The 9,521-nt window shown below is 39.9% G+C and overlaps 1 protein-coding gene across 1 annotated transcript in view; it reads left to right on the top strand.

The window, feature by feature from the left end:
* Nucleotides 1–283: 283 nt before the first annotated feature.
* The window catches only part of slc38a2 (solute carrier family 38 member 2), a 9,516-nt gene continuing 278 nt past the window's right edge, over nucleotides 284–9,521 (top strand). The window contains exons 1-16 of the mRNA XM_079263309.1: nucleotides 284–520; nucleotides 1,677–1,802; nucleotides 1,925–2,006; nucleotides 2,102–2,217; nucleotides 3,691–3,764; nucleotides 3,852–3,944; nucleotides 4,184–4,259; nucleotides 5,451–5,533; nucleotides 5,673–5,731; nucleotides 5,843–6,007; nucleotides 6,097–6,176; nucleotides 6,317–6,417; nucleotides 7,457–7,581; nucleotides 7,675–7,819; nucleotides 7,909–8,006; nucleotides 8,108–9,521. The exon at nucleotides 8,108–9,521 is cut by the window's right edge and continues 278 nt beyond it. Of these exons, the coding sequence (XP_079119435.1) occupies nucleotides 1,684–1,802; nucleotides 1,925–2,006; nucleotides 2,102–2,217; nucleotides 3,691–3,764; nucleotides 3,852–3,944; nucleotides 4,184–4,259; nucleotides 5,451–5,533; nucleotides 5,673–5,731; nucleotides 5,843–6,007; nucleotides 6,097–6,176; nucleotides 6,317–6,417; nucleotides 7,457–7,581; nucleotides 7,675–7,819; nucleotides 7,909–8,006; nucleotides 8,108–8,209 (1,518 nt within the window). The 5' untranslated portion in view covers nucleotides 284–520; nucleotides 1,677–1,683 and the 3' untranslated portion in view covers nucleotides 8,210–9,521. The remainder of the gene's footprint in view (nucleotides 521–1,676; nucleotides 1,803–1,924; nucleotides 2,007–2,101; nucleotides 2,218–3,690; nucleotides 3,765–3,851; nucleotides 3,945–4,183; nucleotides 4,260–5,450; nucleotides 5,534–5,672; nucleotides 5,732–5,842; nucleotides 6,008–6,096; nucleotides 6,177–6,316; nucleotides 6,418–7,456; nucleotides 7,582–7,674; nucleotides 7,820–7,908; nucleotides 8,007–8,107) is intronic.

The following is a 9,521-nucleotide window of genomic DNA, read 5'->3' as shown; positions in this document are numbered from 1 at the left end:
GTGGGTAACAGTCTTTTTCCAAAGGGAGCCACTGGGTCAGACCTCTCTGTTTGTACACAAAACACGTCACAGATCGCGTAGAAAAGGAAAACCTCCCCTTCTTCTCGGTGAGGGCAGTCTCCTCCCCTCCTCTCCCTGCGGATTTAAGCTGATGCAATAAAGGGTGAGTCCACATCCTCCTCAGCAGAACAAGCTCTTCTTCGTGTCTTAGCGCGTCTCTGACTATTTGGTTTTTATTACTGAATAAACCAGCTTTATTTTTGCTTTATGTGTCAGCTTTTTATTTAACACTTCCTTTTTTTAAAAAAAACTATTATTATTATCTCAGCCGAACTGTTACAGCATTGAGTCAGCTTCCGTCTTATAATTAGCGCGTTTCATTCATTCCTCATTTGGTCAAATATAAACTTAATATTCTCAAGGATCTGAAGAAATTGTGTTGAAGAAATCATCCGGAGAATTTTATAATTTTGTTTGTATCTGAAAGGATTTAAAAGACCTCCTGCTACATCTTCTAAAGGTAAGTAATTCCCGGCATCTTCTCCTTGCTGTCTGCCTGGAAAATTACCAGATGTGAGCACTGCAGTTTTAAAAATAAACATGGATTGTTTTGTTTTTGTTTTGTTTTTTTACATAAACATATTTATCGATTATGATTTAATAACACGTTTTGTTTTCAAACCCGAGCGTCATTAAGTAATTATCAAATAAATTGATTATTTTACATTTTAACCAAAGAATATGCAAATATTCCAGTTGTTGTGGGTTTACAACAGCGTATATAAATGTTTTCTTGACACGCCAGATGTGTGAGTTCGTGTCTAAATAAATGAAGAATGGTTTTCATTTAGAGGTCAGTCTTTTGGTTCAGTGAAATAAATAATGATGCTACAGTGATGCTGCAGTGCTGGACTTGTCTGAAAGTGACATGCGGCTAAACCAGCTGCGTGTTCACAAAACATGCACATTCTTGATAGAAATATTAGAAATAGACTGTCAAACCTGGGTTTGGATTGAAAAGACAGTAAACATATAACCCAAGCGTAAGTCACGAAGGGGAAATGCCCGGCCATGCCCATAAAGGGGCAGCACGTGCCTTTTGTTTCTACTGAAGCCGGTCATGGATATATTTACATTAAACAGACCGACCGTGAGTATTTTGGGGGTTTTTTCGGCTTCTGTATAAGGAAATCCACGAGTTAACGTCCAATAAAGACCATTTTGGGTAATGAATGTGACAACCTTTGCATTTCTGTTTATGAAAATGGTATTTTAGCTCAATTAGAAGATAAATTTAAAATAAAAAAAATAAAAAAATACATTTTGCTTTAACGCATTTTAAATGGTTATCCAGGGAAATATGAGTGTCAGCAACGCGCAATGCGGTTTTTTTCCCCCCCATTCGGCATATATATATGCAAGCTGATGGAGATGGGTGAACGGTCTGGTATTTTTCCACTACCGGTGCGCCACCCCGCTCCCCCCTCCTCCCTGCGTCCTCCGCTTGTCACGTGATCAGAGACTCGCGAGGCGGATGGCCGTTTCATTATTCAACATCCTTTCTAGAGCCTGAACGCGCGCAGTTAAAAAAAAAAAAAAAAAAGAAAAGAAAGAAAGAAAGAAAAGCCGGTGGAAATATGCTGCCTCTAAACAATGAAATGTGGTCTTTGTTTCAGCTCCAAAATGCCCTCTGAGAAACAGCCCGCTGCTAAAATTGAGATGGGAAACCTAAACGTCCCTGCAGATGATGACAACAGCAGTGACATCCCTTACCCCATTGTGAAGAAGGTCCCACTGGATGGGTGAGGCTGGGTTTAAAATGAACTCAGTTGAAAACTATTCATACTTTATTTTGCAATTTGCTTGAATTTCTCTCATATTGATCTGTTTGGTTTTTTTTTTGTTGTTGTTTTTTTTTTTATAGCCAATACCCAGATTTTGATGCAGAGAGTCAAAACTTCCTCCCTGAACATAAACCGGGCAAGAAGAAGTATGAGACAGAATATGTAAGATGTCCTAATAAAATCCAATATAATTAGCTTTCATTGTTTGTTTTCCATTTATGTTCTAACTTTGAATATGTTGTTTTTTTTCTTCACAGCATCAGGGCAGTGCTTCCTTTGGTATGTCCGTCTTCAACCTGGGCAATGCCATCATGGGCAGCGGCATCCTGGGTTTGTCCTACGCCATGGCCAACACAGGCATCGCCCTGTTTGTGTAAGCATTGATCAGGTTTACTTATTGTTAACCCCATTCTGATAAAACTCCGGTTGCAGCCAAGGGGAGCGCGAGCAGGTGTAGTTATGTCTGTTGCATCAAGGTCACAGCTCGGCTTGCTGAGGTTTCCCACTGGCTGAAGTGTGTGTGTGTGTGTGTAAGCGTGTGTGTCGTTTCAGCAGCTGTTCGACCCTGAAGGGGAAGCTGATTAAACCAGGTCGAAAGTTTGCAGTTATTCTGATTTTGCGCAGCTTTGCTACTCGCTATCATGTTTGCTGTAGATAAAAATGTGAGGAGGTCATTTTTTGGTGAGAAAAAGTGAGTTAGGTATTTGTATAAACGGCGCCCCCTAAAGGCTGGTCAGAGGATCAAATTGCATCTTTTCACCATTCCAGTGTACCTGAAGCATGCAGGGAACAGGCACCAGTAGAGTGAAACCAGTAAAATGTACAATAGAAGAACTCACTGTGAGCTACAAGACGCTCCGGGTGCAACCAAATGGCAGTTGTAGGTCACCTGACCAAACACAGGGAGTGGCAGGAGAAGCAGCTTAGCTGAGCTAATCCTGCTGCACCGGAGTTACGTAAACAGAGACAGTATACGCATGCAGGAGTTCATGAATGGAGCAGAGAGGCTCTTTATCTGCCGGCGACTGACCAATCCGTGTGCTGTGCCTACAGGAAGCTTGGGATTATAAAGATAAAGTAGCTACTTCAAATCTGACGTATTTGCTGCTGATCTGTGTCAGTTCGGCAATGAAAGACTGCTATGTAAGCTTTTTCCGGTCACAAGCAACCTAGCTCCTATTAAAGGTAATCTCAATCTTGAATATGAAATGAGAAAGGGTGTCAGAGGAAAAGCACGGCGAGGATGATCACATGCTGCCTCTTTACATGACAAGTCTAAAATAGCAGACTGATTCATTTTCACCTTGACTATTAATACCTCAGAATGTACAGTGCTGCCTCGGCAGCATCCCAAAGACGTTCAGAGTATCCCGAACAGGGAAACCTTTTGTCCTTTGCGATCTTGCTGATGCTGCTTGTGACCTAAAACACAGACAGTCTGGTTTGTCTTTGCTGATCAAGCTGACAAAAGAGAGAAAATATAGTTTTGCTTCAGCTGATGATTTGCAGACATTAAGGTATCGATGACTCAGATGAGTGATTTTGCATTACAATGTTTAAACAAGAGGGAAGTGGTGTTGTGATCTAAATCTACAGACTAATTCTTCTATTGTAAGTGACTGAACGGAAGACATCCTTCGCAGTGTCAGTGGATGAATGTCTGACCTTCATGTTAGCAAATTGTCAATATGTTTGCTTTCCAAAGAGGAAAGGACACTTGTCATTCGTTTGGCCTTTGAAGACCCATATTCAGCGCCGGGTTATGTTATCATTGTAACTTTTTCCCCTTTGTAATTACATCCTGGTCACAAGTCAACAGCTAAATATCCTTCTCATCCATTTACAGGTTCCTCCTTGTGGCCATCGCCCTCTTCTCCTTGTATTCTGTCCATTTGCTGCTCAAAACGGCTAACGAAGGAGGTAAGAAGAACTTCCCCACAGCTGCTTGACATTAGCTTTTAAAAGGCAGATTCTTACAACGCTTTGGGTGGTTTCTTCTCTTTCAAGGTGCGCTGGTTTACGAGCAGCTGGGTTACAAAGCCTTTGGAATACCAGGCAAACTCGCAGCCTCCTGCTCCATTACCATGCAGAACATTGGAGGTGAGACAGTGGCACATAAACAGCACAAATGTGCTTTTATGGTGCGACTTGTGAGCCAAGATGACAAACCAGTGTGTTCTGCAACAGCTTCCTGTGAAATCTGAGTAATTTTTTTTCCTTCTGGAGTATCTTGGCCTCTCACCAAATATTTGGCATTTCTTTTTGTGTTCAACATCCTGCAGGAACATGACTTATTTTCCAGGGAATTGTACTAACTGAGCTTGGTTTTCTCTTTACAGCCATGTCAAGCTACCTCTACATCATAAAATACGAGCTTCCTATCGTCATTGAAGCTTTCACAGGAAGCAGTAATGGGTGAGTGGCTAAATATTTCTGCAGCTTTCATAAACCTAAAGGTCTGGAAAAGTGTCTTTAAAGGGTAAAAATGCAAATCAGATTAAAGTCCAAAAAAGAGTAATTTCCCTCCAGGGGCAAATTTAAAATACATTAAGTAGAGTTTAATTTCAAATAGATGTTTTGTTCACAAAATTAAACTGATTAAAAACTGCTCTATAGCACTGCTAGTGGTCAAGATGAGTACTTCAAGTCTTCACAACAGTCAGTTGTTTCTCTGCTGAGTATTGCTCTCTGGATTCATTTTAGGTGCCATAAATAGAAAGAAATTTATACTTTAATTAAGATGAAGCCAATTGTCCTTATATGAAAATTAGAGTGACTTATTTAAAATTTTGGCCAGTGATAAGTGATGCTGAACCCTCAAATGACCCTGAAAACGTTTCTAAGAAGTCTGTGAACAGCTCGGCTGAACTGGCTTCCAGTCAAGGAACAACAAATTCGATTTGTCTTTGTAAACGAATTACCAATAAAGGGTTGTCTGCTTTTATGTGGTTAAACAAAACAAAAAAAAGATTTATGAGTGGAAGTCAGAGACAAAATGAATTCTTGAAATGAGATGCAAAACAAAGCAGTAGTGCCCGGCAGAAGCTCTTGAGGTGAAGTGGCACATAAAGCAAAATGGCTGCTGGTTGCTTTTTCAAGTGTTGGAGAAGGTGAAGCAGAGGCTTTGTCTTTGTTGGAGTAAGGGAGGGTGCCTGGGTGTGTTCTTCTGAAACAACGCCAGTACTGGGTTTGTCTGAGCTCTTCAAAGAGCCCTTTTAGAAGACGCAGCTGGTGCTGCATCGAGACAGAGCGTGAGATGAGCTCACTGCGACCTCACTTCAACTTTAAAAAATTGATGTGGTTCGGCTACTCTGTGCTGCTTTGTTGCATCTATTTCTGTGAGCAATGCAGTCATCCTGCGCAGGCTGGATGGTGTCAGCTGTTTGTGATGTGTTGATGCAGCAGCTGAGAAGCTTGAGCAGGCCTAAAGCTGCAGAGGATCTAAAGGAAATCGCTTTTTAGTTTACTCTTGGTGCTGATTGATCAGTTTGCCTGAGATGAAGATTGATTTATCTTGTCAAAATCTAAAAAAAAACATGTTTCTCTTGACAAATTTGCTTGCATGAAGCATTATTACTGATATGTTCTGTCTATCTTGTGTCTCAGAGAATGGTACACCAATGGAGACTACCTGGTGCTGCTGGTGTCGGTCATCGTCATCCTGCCCCTTTCACTCCTCAGGAACTTGGGTAAGGAGCGTGTGCGTTGTAAAACGGAATGCATTTATAACTTGTAAAGATTTAAAGCCTCTTTCTAAATCGAAGCAAAGTGATTAAAAGTGGAAAAAAATGTCTTTAAAATGGAAATGACTTGTGCTCATCTTCACAGGTTATCTTGGTTACACCAGTGGTCTGTCTCTTCTCTGCATGGTTTTCTTCCTGATTGTGGTGAGTATGATCAGACTTGTTTGCCATTTTCTGCACGTGTTTCTTGTCACTTTTCTTTCTTTCCGCAATCTTGAGCTACAGTCGTAAAAACTTTGCCTTTTGGCTTTCCAGGTGATCATCAAGAAGTTTCAGATCCCATGCCCTCTGCCAGTTGATGATGACGTTGTGAATGAAACCATGAAAATGTTGAACAGCACCTCATTTGGCATCAATATTACTGCCAAGGACTACAATGAGGACACCTGCAGGCCCAAATACATTGTGTACAACTCACAGGTAAAGCTCTTTGACTCTTGAAACATGTGGAAAAGTTAAATAATTCCCATTAAACTGTTTTTAATATTTGATTTGTTTATCTTTTACAGACTGTCTATGCTTTACCCATCTTGACTTTCGCCTTTGTGTGCCATCCTGCCATCCTCCCCATGTATGATGAGCTCAAAGAGTAAGTCTCCACTACTTTTGTTTCACTTTTCACTTTCCTCTGAACTACAAACTACACTACATTTTTTCAGCATGTATTGCTTAATCAGAAAATTGATCTGGTATCTAAATAAAACATCTTGTTACCTGTTTTCTGAACAGTCGTTCCCGCAAAAAGATGCAGGGAGTTGCCAACGTGTCCTTCCTGGGAATGTTCATTATGTACCTGCTGGCTGCCCTCTTTGGATACCTCACCTTTGGCTGTAAGTCATTTATACAGATAAAGCTCTTATTAATATATACAGTGAGGGTGTTGTAGCATCTGTCGGATAAATTAGGCATACATCAGATTAGATGTTAAACAACAGTTATCCCAAGAAACTTCCAGGTCTACAACTGATTTGGCTTATTCAAGGCCTGTTATGCAAGGCTGAAAAAAATCCCAGCTGAGCAATGGTCGAGCATGTTATCATTGGTCAAACAGGACAGAAATGTTCCTGGAAACAGTTATACAAGAGCACGATGGAGTACAAGAAGTTCATACACAGCCACCACAACAAACAACTCCATTTAGGTGTTGTGTGAACTCAGATTCAGGGCAAGTCAACGCTACAAATCTACCTTAAGTTGGACCCTTTTGGGAAATGTGGGAAAAGCCCCATAACGTTTGATATTTAAAGCATAAAATTAATATAATTTATAAAAAGTTAAATTTATAAAACCGCATTTTTTTTAAACAAAAAATGTATATTTACAGCCTATTTAAAATATAACAAGATGATAGCTTTGTGCTAGAGGTAGAGTTGCGAAAACACTCCTTTTTAGCGACTAAACTATGACATAGCTAAAACCTAATGGTTTAACATTACTACTCTTTGTTTTAGTGTGCTAACTTTCAAAAAGTGTTTTCAGTTTTACTTTTCTTTCAAAGAGCTATTGGTCTGAAGCATAATTCATGTTTTTATGAGCTTGTTAGCAACATGGCTAAAATACTAACGCAGCCATGTATTAAAGTTCAAATGTGGTACTTTTTCTCTTAAATCTGATATGAATGAGAGTTTTAGTAGCTTAACCAAATGCTAAACAAATTATATAGCAATTCCAGAAAATTAAATGAATCTTGTTGTACATGCTTTGTGCTGACTATCATCCTAACTTGCTAGCATGCTAAAATTAGAGAAATGACATGAAATGTGAATTACAGCGGATAGGTTAAATATTATACAGGATATTTTCTCTCAACTGCTCTTGACTCCTTGATAAATATGAAACTCAAATTGTCTCCAATGTGTTTCTAAACAGTCCATGTGGAGCCTGAACTTCTGCACACTTACTCCAAGTATTACAAGTATGACGTGTTGCTGCTGATCGTTCGTCTGGCTGTGCTGACCGCCGTCACCCTCACCGTCCCTGTGGTTCTCTTCCCTGTAAGTATCAAGAAAGTTTAAGTCAATGTTAGGGAAAAAGAAAACATTCAGTAGACATTGCAAGTATATTAAGAAAACCTTTGTGTTGTGCAGATTCGTACCTCGGTCAACCAGCTTCTGTGCGCCTCTAAGGACTTCAGCTGGGTCCGTCACATCATCATCACTGTGGTTCTGCTGACTGGCACCAACACCCTGGTCATCTTCGTCCCCACCATCAGAGATATCTTTGGCTTTATTGGTTAGCATCTGCATATATTTAATGTGCAATGTCTTAATTGGGCTACAATTACAAACTGGTGACTAAAATTTAATTTCTGCCTCCTTCAGGTGCCTCTGCTGCTGCTATGCTCATCTTTATCCTGCCGTCTTCTTTCTACATCAAACTAGTCAAGAAGGAGCCCATGAAGTCTGTGCAGAAGATTGGGGTAAGAAGTTGTTAATTTTTTGTTATGAACTCCGTTGCATGAGATTTTTTATTTATATTTCTTTGGTGCAATATTAACTGTGAAACTGTTTTCCCCTCCAGGCCCTCGCCTTCCTGATATGCGGAGTATTGGTCATGGTTTTAAGCATGAGTCTTATCATCTTGGACTGGATCCACAATGCTGGAAGTGCTGATGGACACTAAAATTCCAACTTTCCCACTGGAGGAGAAGAGGCTCTTAGAGCTGGACTATAACAACTGCGCAACCAAGATCAAAACCAGTTAATGAAGAAAAACACAAGAAACCTACTTGATGCTCAGCTGTGACCTCCTGGGCACCAGACCACGCCATTCCAAGCGAATGTATCTGAACTTTGTACAGTTATGCTGTTCTCGACCACAACGATGGTGTTTTACTTACTTTTTTTTTTTCTTCTCTTTTTATTATAACTTTTTTATTGCTGTTTGTGCTTTTTTGCTTGTTATTTTGTTTTTTGTTGTTGTTGTTTTTCTAGTAATTATGGTACAGCCGAAAAGAAACACGTAAACGTGCCTCATACCAGAGATGACATAAGTCAAATAATTCAAAATCCAACCATCACTCAGGTACGGGGTTGCGTATACGCAAGCGTAACTGTGACTTTTGAGCTTAGCTACAATAGGTCCTGCTGATATTATAGTATGTGAATTTCCCGTTATACTGACAAAAGGTTTTATGACTTGAAAGTTTTCTCCTTTTCCAGGATAATTAATTTACTTTCTGCAATTATTTTTTAGGTTTCTTTCCCTGTTTTTTTTTTTTTTAAATTACTTTGCCAAAAATGTATTTGTATAGCATCTTTGTACATTGATAAGCACTTAAACGTTTAGCACACTTGTCAGTTTTCACATGTGAGGCCTAAAATGCAGCCTATTCAGTATTTCTAATAAGGCTCTGTGACCTTGCTTATAAAATCAGCTTATTTATCAGTCAACAGAACCTGCCTTTTCAAAACCAGAGACACTGGGAACTGCAGAGTATCTCACATAAGGACTGCGCTCTTTATTGCTTGCTGAAGATCTTGAAGGAAAAGCGTGTGCAGCAGCGACACGACTGCTTTGAGGAGGCCGCTGAGCATCCCGAGTATGCCTCCCCTCTCACGAGTGAGGCTAGACTGAATTTTTTCTTTATGGGAGAATACTTTGAATTTGACCACATGCAGTGGTTGTAATATACCTGTTACACTTGCAAAAAAGAAAAAAAAGAGAACAAAGTCAGGCAAGCATTTCAACACAGACCAAACAACAGCCAAACAACAGAGCCTGATTGTTGAGTGTTTTTATGTGTGGTTGCACAGTTTTGTGCTTTAAAAATGTTTCACAATGTCAAACACGAGAGCTTGGTTTGGACTTGTGTCCTGCCGAGTTAAGAGCCTGTCATCAGACGGTGCACTGCTTCCAACACTAACGCATCACCAAACTGTTTTTGTCAAACATCTATTTATGGAAGACAGTTAAATCAATGTAAGTTTATCTA

This window comes from Telmatherina bonti (genome assembly GCF_933228915.1).
Source record: "Telmatherina bonti genome assembly, chromosome: 23".
NCBI lineage: Eukaryota > Metazoa > Chordata > Actinopteri > Atheriniformes > Telmatherinidae > Telmatherina > Telmatherina bonti.
Note: the sequence above shows the minus strand (reverse complement) of the source record. Positions and strands in the feature narration are given on the sequence as shown.